General features: G+C 39.7%; 1 protein-coding gene across 1 annotated transcript in view; it reads left to right on the forward strand.

Annotated features, from left to right (window-relative positions):
• MCTP2 (multiple C2 and transmembrane domain containing 2) overlaps positions 1–14,580 on the forward strand; it is a 2,216,888-nt gene extending 2,202,308 nt beyond the window's left edge. Inside the window, exon 22 of the mRNA XM_044081878.1 lies at positions 11,145–14,580. Coding sequence (XP_043937813.1) covers positions 11,145–11,216 — 72 coding nt within the window. The 3' untranslated portion in view covers positions 11,217–14,580. The remainder of the gene's footprint in view (positions 1–11,144) is intronic.
• The last annotated feature ends 297 nt before the right edge of the window (positions 14,581–14,877 follow it).

Consider the following 14,877-nt stretch of genomic DNA (forward strand, 5'->3'; position numbering starts at 1 on the left):
GATTGCTCTTCGTAGACAATCCTGGATGCGGCTGTGCTCCTTTGCGGAAGCCTTCAAGTCTTCCTTTACTAACGCCCCCTTTGATGGTGCCACTCTTTTTGGCCCCAAAGTAAAGGAGACCCTAACCCGGTGTGAGCAGGAGGGAAAGACTCTGTCTGCTGTCAGAGTCTGTTTTTCCACCCCATCCAGACCGTACCCCAAAGGGCAACGAGGTGGAAAGATGTGGTTTCGTAAACCCCAGGGTTCTTTCCCAGGCACACAGGGTGATGCCCCCCCCAGAGGCAGAGGAGGGGGCAGAAATGGAAGACGCCGCCCTGGCGGCAGAGGGGGTCCGCAGAACCAAGGTGACAGGGATACCATCCCTGGGAAGCCTTTCCAGCACTCCTGAGAGGAGGCCCGACTGTCCTGCCCTGGAGGCAGTCAGGGGTCACTTAGCTTTATACCCTCAGGCCTGGCAAAGCCTTACTTCAGACAATTGGGTAAAAAGCATTATTACCAGAGGTTACAAAATTCCCTTTGTATTTCCCCCATTACCACAAAAAAGATTCCCAGATGTACCACCCCATCTGCGAAAACCTGCAGCTATAGAAATCTCAAAGCTGCTAGAAAAAAGAGTCATCCAACCAGTCCCGGCGGACCAAAGAGGATCCGGAACTTACTCAAGGTTTTTTTTAGTTCCAAAAACGACAGGGGACTAGAGGCCAATTCTGGACCTAAGCACTCTCAATACATTTGTGAAGAAAGAAAAGTTCCGGATGGTCACGCTTCAATCGATCCTTCCGTTTTTACAGAAGGACGACTGGATGTGCTCAATAGATCTCAGGGACGCCTACTACCACATCAAAATGGCCAGAGTGTCCAGAGATCACCTGCACTTCCGGCTGGGAGCCAGCCATTTTCAGTTTCGGGCCCTGCCCTTTGGTCTAACCTCAGCCCCCAGGGTTTTCACCAAATGCATGGCAGTGGTAGCATCTCACTTGAGACGCCTAGGATTCCGGGTGTTTCCATATCTGGACGACTGGCTCCTTACTGCCACCACTGAGCATCAACTGATACAGGCCAGGGACTACACAATCAGCCTTTGTGCTCAGCTAGGGATTTCGATAAATTTTGAAAAATCTGCGTTACAGCCCTCACAGCATATTTCATTTATAGGGGCAGATCTAGATACCTGTTCTTTGCTACTAAAACTCCCCTCCACAAGAATAGCTTCCCTGCAAGAACACATATCTCTCCTGCTATTGTCCAAAAAGTCCCCAGCCAATCTAGTCCTGAAAGTCTTAGGGCTCATGTCAGCTTCCCTCATTGCAGTTCCCATGGGGAGGCTACACATGAGAGTTCTCCAATGGCTGCTGTTCGCACAGTGGTCGTTCCAGCAATTACCGCTGACACATGAGATTCACATAACGAATACCTGCAAAGCACACCTGTCTTGGTGGTTACAGAATCACAACTTCATCAGCGGCCGACCGTTTGTGTTACCCAAACCAACAGCCACAGTGACCACGGACGCTTCCCTGATAGGGTGGGGGGGGCATCTTTCAGGGGCAGACAGTCCAAGGTGAATGGTCCAGCTTAGAGTACAACCTGCACATAAATGTTCTAGAGATGAGGGCAGTGTTTCTAGCATTGCAACACTTCTCCCCCCTTCTACCTCTAGGGACTATTGCAGTACAGACGGACAATATGTCCGTAGTCTGGTACATAAACAAACAGGGAGGAACCAAGTCTTACCAGTTGTGCAGAGAGGCCATGAGAATTTGGCAATGGGCAGAGTCCACGGGTCGCTTTCTAATAGCAATGCACATCCCGGGGTTATCCAACGTCATAGCGGACAGGTTGAGCAGAGCCATCCTGTTACCTCACGAGTGGTCCCTCAATCAGAAAGTGGCAGAAAGGATTTTCCGCAAATGGGGCCAGCCTTGCTGTGATCTGTTTGCGTCTCCAATGAACACCAAATGCAGAAGCTACTTTGCCCTTTTACCCCCTCCAGGGGATGTCCCCAGGGATGCTCTGATTCACGATTGGCCCCCGGGTCTCCTGTATGTTTTCCCTCCTATACCACTGATCCCGAAATTTCTTCAGAAAGCCAAAGACCAGGAGAGGACTATAATTCTCATTGCCCCATTCTGGCCTCAACAGATTTGGTTCCCCTTTCTTCAAGCCCACCAAATGCAGGAGCCCTGGATTCTGGACCCAGTGCCAGATCTGCTGACTCATTCGTCAGGAGCTCCTCACCCGTCGCTCCCATCCCTCAAGTCTCACCGCCCTTTTCTTAACTTATCTATTACCCACATACCTCCTAACCCACACAGTACTCCCTATTACTTGTAGTCACCCCCTTCTAGTTACACAACCAGACAGTCTCCTTCTTTTATCTCCTGTAATATCAAACCCGGACAAAGGTGACACCCCACAACCCAGCTTTATCTCTTGGGTACCTCCTGCCCACGTGCTTTATTTCACAAATCCTTGAATTCCTAAGACTACCTAACCTACTAGTTCTTCACTCTTGTCTTACCCTGGTTACATCCACCAACCCCATTCTTTGACTTCTTACTAAACTCTGCTCTTGCTTACTGCTGACTTACCTTAGTATACAGCTCTTCTGATTGTTTTCCTGACAAACAGTTTTACTAACTGTTTCTAATAACACATCACCCTCCTACATTTAATTGATACTCCTCTCTCTTCTCCTCTCCTAATACAGTCTAAGCTTCCACCTTCTTATTACCAACTAATACTTTTACAATGATGAATCAAAACATCCTGCTAATATCACATTCTCTTCTAAATACATACTTCCTAAATTTAACACAACACACAAAATATAATAACCTCAATCCCAGGAAATGTCTATTTCATTACAGTAGAATCCACTACCATTACTTTCTAAACATTCTACTCTCTTTAAATCAACTCCAAAAAGTATCCTACCCATATATTTTCCAAACAGTCTAACTCCCTTAGTATTGCTCATCTTAATATATAAACAATAAAATTACCCAATTACAAGCCCTGACTGAAATCTACTCCTTTGATATTCTATGCTTAACAGAAACTTGGTTAAAACCTACAACCAAAGACAATCAGATCATCATATAATATCCTAAGACTTGACCGAACTTCCAAAAGAGGTGGAGGAGTTGCTATCCTATATAAACCTCACCTACATGTAACCACCTATGACCTCGAACTACCTCTAGACTCCAGTGCAGAGATTCCAAATCTATCTATATCATCTGTATGTACATACCCCCCCTGGTAACATAGCAACTATGGAATCTATTCTCTCCTGGCTATCCCAAAACCTACCTCAAGAAACAATAATCCTAGGTGATACAAATATAGACTGGACCTCCTTCTGCAGTAACCTCCCTTCCAACCACATAAACCTATATAGGTATTCCTAAACTATCACCTCCCTTCTTATTAACCATCTTCCCATACTTATGAATCAGGAACTCTCCCAGATGATTTAAGACCACTCCCTTACCTATATAATCAGACATAAAACTAGCTGTCCCTCTCCCACATCCACAATAAGCATCAGATCCAAAAAGAACTTTAACTCTGAACTATTCCAGATGGAACTAAAAGCATGTAACTGGTCACCACTACAAACTTTATCCTTAGATGACTTACTTTAACACCAACTTCCTTACCATCCTGAACCACCATGCCCCAACCAGACAAATTAGAACAAAAACCAAACATGCACCATGGCTCTCTAAAAGAAACCAAACAAAAAATCAAAGATAGAAACAAACAATGGATAATATGGAAAAAGACTCAAAGTCCCATCCACCAACAAACCTTCAGACAACTAAGAAACCAAACCAAAAAAGCTGTAATATTAGATAAAAAAACTACTACCTACTATCCCAACAAGTGAATCAATCCAAACCACAAAAGTTCTGGTCCAGCATCAATCAACTACTCCACCCAGGACAATTGACCACTCCTAGCCCTCAAAATACTGAACACAAAACTTCAATAAATATAGCTAATGATTTTAACACATTCTTCACTAACACTATACAAACACTAGCTAGCCAGCTCTCACCACAGAACTTCACTTTACCTACTAAAAAAACAAACTCTTCTCCCTCCTTTCAACTTCACCCTGTCCCTACATCATATGTGCTTACCCTCCTTCAGAAATTTAAACCATGCTCTCCCTCAGCAGACCAACTACCTGCAGAATTTCAATATCAATCCTGATCAACAGAACCATTACTGAAAGCTATATCCCTTCTATATGGAAAATCACCTATTGCCCTCCTCTCACCTCTAGCTAAGATTATGGAAAAATGCATCCACAAACAACTGCTTCAACACTTAACACAAAATAACCTTCTAGCTAACTGCCAGCATGGTTTTAGACCTTCAGACATGGTGAATCACCAAATTCTCATTACCGATACATCCTCCATACAGTGGTTCCAGTCCTACCTTGACAATAGACAGCAGGCAGTACATGGCAAGTCCTCTCTCTACCCCTACCCAGTCAACCTCGTGTCCCCCAAGGATCCATCCTTGGACCCTACTTTTTCCATTTTCATCAATGACCTCCACCTAGCCATCCCTCAAGCTTCATGTATACAATATGCAGATGATTCTACACTTATATGCTCAGCCTCATCCTCTTCAGACCTCCTATACCTTACCCAACAAGTCTTCAACACATAGAGAAATGGTTTACTCACAGATGCCTTCTCTTAAACCCCAAAGACTAAACTCCTTCTATTCTCTCCCACCAGCAAATTCTCCCCATGGATTTCACAGTCACTTCTATCAACAAGACTATTATATCCCTGAAGCTACCACTAAACTACTAGGAGTCACCATATACATATAAACAATACTATAAAATCAGTTAATAAAATATATCAGATTAAATCTTTTCTAATATCTCCTCTTCTATATGCCTCACCCATCTTTACTAAACTATCTAAACACAACCTCAGCAAACTGGAAAGGTCCTATAATAACATCGCCAGATTTGCCACAGGAAACCCATTTCGAACCCATCATTGCCTCAATTTAAAACAGCCAGGCTGGCTTGAACTACAGAACCTAATCAAATTCCGTCAACTAACTATAGCTCACAAAACCCTTTACACACCATCCAAAACACCAGCTCTATCCACACTAATCACTCCCTACAAGAACCTAGATTCCCTTAGGTCTTCACATAAACTCATAGCTAGTTCTACCAAAACAAACAACAAGGCCGGTGACTCTCTTTTTTCTAATACAGTAGGGAAAGCCTGGAATCTTCTACCAAATGACATTTCTACACTTCCCTCGCTATCCATTTTCAAAAACAATCTGAAAGTATATCTCAAATCTCACTGGCTATGTTACTGTTCCAAACCTGACTAGCTCTATAGTCACCCTAAACTCTGATCTTCCCCTTCTTTCCCTTCAGGAAAAAAAAAAAAAAAAAAAAAAAAAAAATGTTTTTGATTTTTGGTTCTGCCATATGAACTGCATCTACTGTTAAGATTGAATTCTATACTGACAATTTACTTTGAATTGTTAGAATTTATCCTGTAATTCAGTCTGTTTTTGCTTTTATTTTTTGTATTGATTTTGTTTATATGCTTGACTCACAGAAATTTAATTTAGCTGTATTTACTTAGGAGCTTTTCTCCCCGGGCCTCTACTGAAAATGGACATGTATCCAGTTAGACTAGCCCGGTAAACAAATGTAAAATAAATAAATAAAATAAATAAATAAGTTAGCAGCCTGGCTGCTCCGCTTCCCTACTTAGCCAGGTCTGATCTTCTTTCTCCGGCGGTTCAGAACATTCTGGTCGCCTCCCATAGGCTTCCACTACTAAAATCTATTCCAGTAAGTGGAAACATTTCATCTACTGGGTGACTACACAGCATATGGATCCTTTAGTAGCCCCCCTAAACAAGATTTTGGAATTCCTGTCCATTCTGTTTCACCAAGGAGCCTCTACTGCCACTTTAAAAGTTCAGTTGGCCGCTATTTCCAACTTTCACATAGGAGAAAACGGAGCTCCTATTATGGCTCATAGGCTTTGTAAGGCCTTCATGAAAGGGTCCTTTCATCTCAGACCAACAGTTAGGTCACCTACAGCTCCTTGGAATCTAAATTTACTTTTGTCCCAGTTAATTTTACCACCCTTTGAACCAGCTTCTTCCTGTTCCTTAAAGTTCTTGTCCTGGAAGACTCTTTTCCTAGTAGCTATCACTTCAGCCAGACGAGTATCAGAACTTCAGGCACTTTCCATCAAACAGCCATATTTAATTTTTCACCCTGACAGGGTATCATTACGCACCAACCCTTCCTTTCTCCCTAAGGTCTGTTCGGTTAACAACATTAATCAGTCCATTGAGCTTCCTACATTTTCAAGAACCACTCCAACAAATTGGAATACATGTTACACAAATTGGATGTTCATAGACAACTCAGATTCTACCTGGATAGAACTAAGGACCATAGGAAAGCGGACCAACTGTTTATAGCCTTTGCGGACAACAAAAAGGGCATGGCAGTGACGAAGCGCACACTTTCTAAATGGCTAACTGATTGTATAACCTTCGTGTATTCTGCTTCAAACCAGGTTTTGTCCACCAAACCAAAGGGACATTCTACTAGGTCAGTTTCCACATCTCTGGCTCATGCGGCTCGTCTGCCGTTGGACACTATTTGTGCAGCCGCCACTTGGGCTAAACCGCATACATTCATTACTCATTATAAAGTTGATAGGACTTCCAGGGATAGAGCATCTTTTGGTTCCACTGTGCTCAGGAACGTTCTTCCGTGAGTCACTCAGGGTAACAGAGCTAGGGACGCTACCCATTTGTAAGAACAAACGGCGAGATTGAACACTCTCACATAAAGAAGTTATGTCCTTACCATAACGTTCCATGTGGAGTGTTCATCTCGCCTTTGTTCTTACATCCCCACCCTTAACGTACGGATTTAGAAGTCTGGTCTGTTTGTCTCCTACTAATGGTCTCTCTGTTGTTTCTACTGGCTTGAGCTAGTGTCCGCTCCTTATGTATACTTATATATCCCTGTTATGCTTGATTACCTTTGTTATTGCTGGATCTGGTATTGTTTTGCAAACTAGATCTGAGGTAGAGGCAGAGGGAATTGTGGGAGGTAGGTTGGTCTCGAGCGTCTCCTAGAGGCAGAGCTTTGCTAAGCGGCCGACTCGGAGCCAAGGATCGGCTCCGACACCCATTTGTAAGAACAAAGGCGAGATGAACACTCCACATGGAACATTATGGTAAGGACATAACTTTTTTTGTACACTTTGGGAATCTACCCGAGGGAACTATCACATTGACAAAATGCCCCTAAGAGTTGACCCAGTTGTTCTGGATTTGGCAACCTAGGTGGAAAGTGAACCTGACCAATAAGAGTCCGTTGTTTAATAAAGTCCCATCTGTCTTGAACAATCTATAAATAAAGGGATCATGTCTAGATCTAGGGATGTAATTGTATTGCTTTACTCTGCACTCGTTAGGCCAATCATTAACTGTAGTGCCCCCTTTGATATGTATCTGTCCAAACACATGCAACAACTGGAATGCCCATAGAGATACTTTACTAAAAGGATACAAGATCTAAACATATCCTACATGGACCATCTCCAAGCCCTGTCACTATACTCAGTTTATTCTACAGACTGCTAAGAGGTGACCTGTGTTTGGTATACAAGGCATCCTCTGACCCAGTACTGATGGATTTACTGTACATCAGCAAGTCAAAAGGCATCAGAAATGCTTGGTATAGGGATCTAAACATTTTCATCAACCAGGCTGTTTGGAGAGACAGGAATATCTCCCAGAGGATGCAGCTGCTCTGGAACAGACTCCCCATCCACATTAAACAAAGATCATCATTGTCCGTATTCAAGTGCAACTCTGATATATGGATGGGAAACAGAAAATTTATCCCAGGACTGCCCCTGTACTACTAATGGATAGAAGCAGCTCTTAAATGCTTTATTCCATGCACTGGTCCCCTCATATTGTCTATGTTATGATCCCAGTTATTCTCATTAAGGGTAATATTAAATTATCAACCATGGGATGAGTAGCGCCAGTCTCTAACCAAATGGCTTAGGTTATTTCAGGCACAAAAGGGAAATTAGCTAGGCTTAAAATGTCCTAGTACTTTCCTATGAACCTGTGAACAATCCAAACTGCAAACTCATTTAGTTTGATCTTCAGTCAAAAATAGTTTTTGAAAGTTGTCCACTTGCCTTTCTAATTTCAGGATGAGGTTGCAAGAATTTTCCAAAGTGCTTTAGAGTAGGCTATCTTAGAAAGGCATACATAGATTTTTCCTTGTTTAGTTATGTTCTGTTGGTTAATTTCCTTATTTTCTGATAAGTTAAATTATTATGTACTGTAGGTAATAAAATATTTGTTCTGCAAGAGTCTATCAGAAAGGCAGTTTGTTTTAAATCATCCTTTACATTTTTGCATTTAGGATCTGTTCTGCTAAGTTGGTGGTGCTGTGGTAGCATTGTTTCCTCATAGTAAGATGTTGTCCTGTTCAATTCTCAGTTAGAGCGTCTTCTGTGTGGAGACATGCATGAATGGGCATACCTTCGTTGAAGGTTGTGCGTCAGGGTTGGCAACTCGGCACGTAAAAATCCACTGCCAATCATTAGCGGACCAGAGTTCCACTGTGGCGACCCCTAACCGGGAAAAGCCGAAAGACACAACAGCAACAACTGCTACGTTATGTTACTTATCATAAGTTCTAGACTTTACCACAGTAATGTAGTTAAAGTTGAAGCTAGTGTGTTTGTGTATGTGTGTGTGTGTGTGTGTATGGTAGAAGGCTAGAGCAGAAATCGTACACAAGTACATACATGCATGGATGCTTCAAAATAAAAAAGTATGGTAATTAGTAGGAATTCGGTATATTGTTGGGATTTACATTACTTATTCAGCTTTATGGGTAGCTAAATCAAGCTCTAGAATAGCACGGTCTACAAGAAACTAAAACATAACTTGCACCATAAAAGAGCTTGTGAGCCAAATTCTATTTTAAAAGGTATTCTTTCAAGTATGAGTGTTGTGTCCTCATGAATTATACACCAGCATCAAAAAACTTTAAGAATAATTTGGTGAATTATTTTTATTTTGTGGGTTTTTTTTTTTTTTTTTTTTTTTTTTTTTACAAACTAGAGTTTTTTCTTATTTTATTTCAATTTATTTTACTTTATTTTTATTTGTTAATCATTACTTTATTTTTATTTGTTAATTGAGGTAAAACACTGATCCAGACAGACCATGTTCAGACTCAACCCTGGAAATGACAGAATAAAATTATATGCCTAATTCTGTATTTACTGATAAAGGTACATTTTGTACTGTGAAGAATAAATGTCTTGTAGATGTGTATAATGTATAACAGAGGGTGTTCAAGTACTGTCCTGCAGTACAGCACATGTTCCCCGAATTTGCTGTAGTAAACCTCCCCCCAGTCCTTTGAAAATAACTTTCTGTTCCAGTATAAGAAAAAAAATGACACTGGGACTCTGCATGCAAAACATCATACTTCAAACAATTTGTCAAAAGTGAAGTAATATAGCAATAACCCACGCCTGGGTGTGGGTAATGCTGGATTTAACCATGGTTGGTGTGGTTTGGTCACGAGGGCGAAGCCCGAGTGGCCAAACAAAGCCAACCGTGGGTAAATCCAGCATTACCCACACCCAGGCGTGGGTTATTGCTATTATATAATGACATTATTTAAGAAAAAAATTACTTTTATTAAATAATGGCATTGTATAATGCCTCCTTGCTGCCCTTCCGCAGCTGTCTGGTATTCTGCGGCAGTTCTGATGTACTGCGCATGCGTATGCCTACGCAGTACATCAGAGCTGATCTCCGTTGCTTTTTACAAACTGTTTTGCTATGTTAAATGGGTTTAACATAGCGAGACAGTTTTGAAAAAAGCAACGGAGAAAGCAAGATCTCCGTTGCTTTTTACAAACTGTCTCGTTATGTTAAAGGAGTTTAACATAGCGAGACAGTTTTAAAAAAAAGCAACAGAGAATATTTTTTTAAAGCTGTTTCACTATGTTAAACTCGTTTAACATAGCGAGACAGTGTGAAGCAACTGAGATCTTGCGTTCTCCGTTGCTGTAAAAAAAAGAGTTATAGTAATGGAAAAAGTCCGGGCGACCGGACCTTTTTCCATTACTATAACTCTGATTTACAACATGCATGCTGACCAATCAGCATGCACGTTTTTGAATATTAATGGGGGGTCATTGTATAATATTCTTTTAAGGAGATGGCTCCCATTTTTCATTTCTCCATTCCCTATAATGGAACACTGACTTAGTAGGTATAACCTTATTTGCTAATTTATAGAAACATTAAGTGCATTAGCAGTCTTTTGCAATTAGCCTTATCCCATCACATAAAAGTATGTAAACATGAGTATTTTAAATATAACACTTTTCAGATTTTATATGGCCTCCCATGAAACTAACTTTACTATTTTAGAAATCCTAATAACAAAGTATTCTCAGAGCATTCTGTCTTACAACTTTGCAGTACATTGCCTTGTTTAGTTTGGTTTTGTTTCTAACACTTTTATCTGGAAAACATGGTATACATGGAAAATGGAATATGAAGTATTTTCTGTAAAGGCATTTCTTCTGCATTAAAATGAGAATGTAGTTCAGAGTTTATACTTAAGACAGCCATTTGGCGAAGTAACCTGTATTATCTACTTTTAACTTATGTTCAATGGTCATCACATGCAGGTTGTCTTATGTATTTAAAGCTGCAGTTCTAAAGCATGTCTTTTAAATCTTGTTTAGTTTAATTCCTTAATATAGAGCCAATCTTAATATTCTGCAATTGTGCAGAAACCATTTCATCTTGTTAAAAGTGGTGATGATGAAATAAAAATCTGTTTTTAATATTTTGGTCTCAAGAAATGATGCATGACTTCTCAAATCCTTCCTGCAATTAATCCCTTGTGCTTCTGTATTTAGAAAATGATTCATTACTTTAGAACCTTCCTTAGTTTTCCTTTGGTATGTCCTTGGGGAGCCATTAGCACATGCTGTAGCAAGCTCAGGTTACCTAAATGCAAACGTCATGTCTGTTTGTTTTTACAGGTGCAGTACACAGAGTTGAAAAACAGCAGCAGCTACCAAAGTCCCTCAAGGAGGAAAAAGAATGTTTCTTAGAAAACTCCAGCCATGATTGATCCAGTACAATATTCCAATCATTGCCATACAGTTTTCCAAAACCAGTGAAGATAAGCACCATAGAAGAGACTGTGACAACTCTTTCATGGTTGCAGGATGTTGGTAATAAAAACAGTATGTTGCAGGTGAAGAATACATTTTTTTCTACACAGAGACGTAACTGTTTTACATCAGGGTCACATGCAGTTACAGTTCCCTCTTAGTTTCTACTTTTTTTTCACCTAGCAATTTAAATGAGAAAAGATTTGCTCTGGTAACTCATCAGAGTAATTATAGATTGCAATGGCAAAGCTGGCATGTGGCATAGATGACCTTGTAAAGGTACTACAGTGTCAATCTAAAGACATAAAAAAAACTGCAGGACAGTCATCTGTCATTAAGTAGTAAGGATGAAATCTTTTACTAATAGCAACTTTATTCTCTTTGCTGTTGTGCCAAGGAAGTGTCAAATCTTGGAAGAGCTTAAATTTCCCTGAAAGATGAACGTATGTTGTTTAAAATTGCTCAAAGGGATGTGCCAGTTTCAGTTTAATAGCACTAAGCGACTTGCTAATATAGCATGTAAGAATGCAGCAAAGCACTTTGTATTATACGTCATGTTTTTTTACAAGCCATGGATAGATTTTCAATCCAAAGCTGTTTTGAAAGCATACATTTCTCATGCAGACATAATATAATAATATGTGTTTAAGACTTTGTGCATGTATGATAACTGCTGCTTTTAAGTTCAGATCACTTTTGTTTTGCACACGAGTTGACATCTGGAATTCCTACAGGCATCTCCTGCACTTTATATAATTCTGGGGGAATACCTTTCTGAGTTTTTCTGGACATAAGATGTTCTGTACCAATGATCAGAATTTTTCAGGAAAACACAGCATTAACTTATTTAGACACTGCCAATGTGTCTGTTGTGTTCTTTTACTCCAGTGCAATTTAATTTTGTTCCAAAGATATTTTAATATATTGTTCATACGGCTTGTCCTGAAAAGCAATGCACATTTTTACTACTGTTTGTATCCCAGTACATTATGCATTTCTCACAGTCAGTCTCTGTGTTGCATGTAATGTGATGCTGCTATGCTCTAGAACTTCAGCACTCTGGACAAAAGGATGAATAATAACTTTAGAAGCAAAAAGATAATTCTGCAGATGACATAAATAACCAGTTTCAAATATTTTTTAGAATGGAAGCCAAAGAAGGTTTAGAACCAGTAAAATACACTAACATGCAAAGTAGAACTAAAGCATATTTAAGGAAACAAAAAAATTATTTTGCTAAGAAGTGCTACTGATCTTTCTGTGCCACATGATCTCTTGCTCTTACACCAGAATAACCCAAATGTTATCATGATGTAGACAATAAAATTGAAATGATGACTATACAAGAAGAACCTTACTTCCTTACATGGTGTTTGTGATATTTTATCCATTTGATACCACATCAGGGACAAGTGTAGCATTATGTTTAATGTAAAAAAAAAAAAAACAAACAAGAAAAACTGCAGAGCTCTGATGCTAACACCAAAACTGTTTAGCAGATGAAGGTGCTCACTTACGATTTTGTAAATAAAGTCAGTTGCTTTGTTTGGAGTTTGAATAGCTCCTGTGTGGTGATTTATATTTATCGTACTTTGTTGATCTGTAATGCTAAAGGCCTAGGCTTGAATCATTTCAGCTCCCATTCACATAGTGTGTGTGACACTATTAACTTATTCCTGCTCTCATGTTCCCTGACAAACGGGGTTGTATCTGGTGAGCCTAATGTACTGATTAGCAAGTAAACTGTTAAATGTAGAAATAATGCATAGTTGAAAACACAACCCTGCTGTCTGTGTTAACCTTTAATTGATTTTACAAGATGCCATATAGAATAAGACAGTTACATGAAATTAGTACAGGCTATGGAAAGTGAAAACAACTACAGAATCTACAACATTTTGATTTGGTGCTTCTGTGTTTTGTTGTGCTTACTTGAACAATGCATGTGCTTGCAGAGGAGAAACAGAAGCTGCATACCTTCTTCATATGACTATCGTTAAGAGATTCTGAACTTTGTCATCTACAAATGCAACATCCAGGGTGTGTTGCTACAGAGAAAATGGAGAGACTGTGAGTTTTGCAAACTGCATGTTCTCCTCATGGTTAGCGTTTTCAATTTTGGGGAGAACTAATCCCCACCCCTGCATTGTTTAGGGACTTCACATATATTTTAGTGTCCTACATAAGATGCTGTAGGGTAAATTAATATTTTTGTTGAAAAAGGAAGGTTGTGCCATTTGTTTGCATGTAGTATGTGGGGAAAGTGTCTGTAGCACTGAATTCATTCCAGCAGACTGTTCGGGCTACTAAAATTGTTGCAGCTTGTCATTGCCTGCTTTGCACCATTTCAGGTGGTATTTTGAAATCTAGTTCCCTCAGCTATTGTAGCTGTTCCCAGGGATAGACGACATTTTGCACACTATTTTATGTTTTCTGCATTTATGACTGAGCTCTTTTAAACCTCAGCAATGTTTTGTGGTGTCCTAGTACTGCAGTCATATGCACAAGAACCAGGCTTAACTAATGTAAACTGCTTTCTGTAGAAACTGTTTTCCCTTCTATATTCTACATATTTTTCTCAAAAGGTAATTATGATTCAAATGTACAAGTTACCATCAAAGAGTGCCATAGATTTATGCACTTGCTTTATGACTCTGTTTCATGTTTCATTGTAACCTGGAGCTCTTCTCCCCAGGCCTCTACTGAAAAGCGATTCCCTACCTAGTATAAGTTTCCTTGTAAACAAATGCTTATACAGTATAATATATAAATAATTGTTCTTCAGTAAGTATTCTACCACAGTGGAATTTGCCTTACATTGCAAGACTCATAGATTGAAAAAAAATGACTTGCAGTACTAACTTCAGTCCCTGTAATTTTTATCATTGTTCAGTATTCTTAACCATTTGGTGTCACTGCCAAAATTCTGTCACAGGTATGCATGGTAATGGGAACTGAGTAACCCATCAGTGACTAACTGTGACTGAAATGGTCCTCTAATGTTTGCCTTCTCTACGGTTTAAGGCTGCTTTTCATACTGCCATTAAAAGACATCAACCTGTGTGGTGAGTGCGATGGTGCATTCACAGTAATGAACGCAAATCTTTAGTAAAATTTCTCAAGGAGTCCTTGTGTTTAAGGATTTATTATGTAAGTGTAAGCACTGCCAATAGTGAAATTCACCATTTACTCCATCTGAGTTATTTTAACTTCCAAACTCCAGACTTTGATAGACTGATACAGTTTGATTTTGTACAATCAAAATTTGAATTACAGCTATGAATAAAAGGGCTAATGTTTTTGAAGGTGTCATTTCTTCTTGAGTTGCATCACATCAGATTTCAAGTTACCTTATGTATAAGTGTAGTTGAAATAGATTGGAAGCTTGGCAGACTGACAGACAGCTATGGAACAATCAAACTTATGCAGAGTATGTAACTATGTTTTGTTGATATTGCTGATAAAGGGAGGAAGAAACATTTTAGCATCAGTGACATAGAGATGATGGCTGCTGTTTTTCTGATCCCAGACATTTTTTTTTTCATTTAATAGGTTTTGTACTGAATGTACAGTGTGCTTACTGCAAATGTGTGCTACA

Source organism: Protopterus annectens, chromosome 8.part1 (assembly GCF_019279795.1).
Source record: "Protopterus annectens isolate FY-2018-M chromosome 8.part1, PAN1.0, whole genome shotgun sequence".
Classification (NCBI taxonomy): domain Eukaryota; kingdom Metazoa; phylum Chordata; order Ceratodontiformes; family Protopteridae; genus Protopterus; species Protopterus annectens.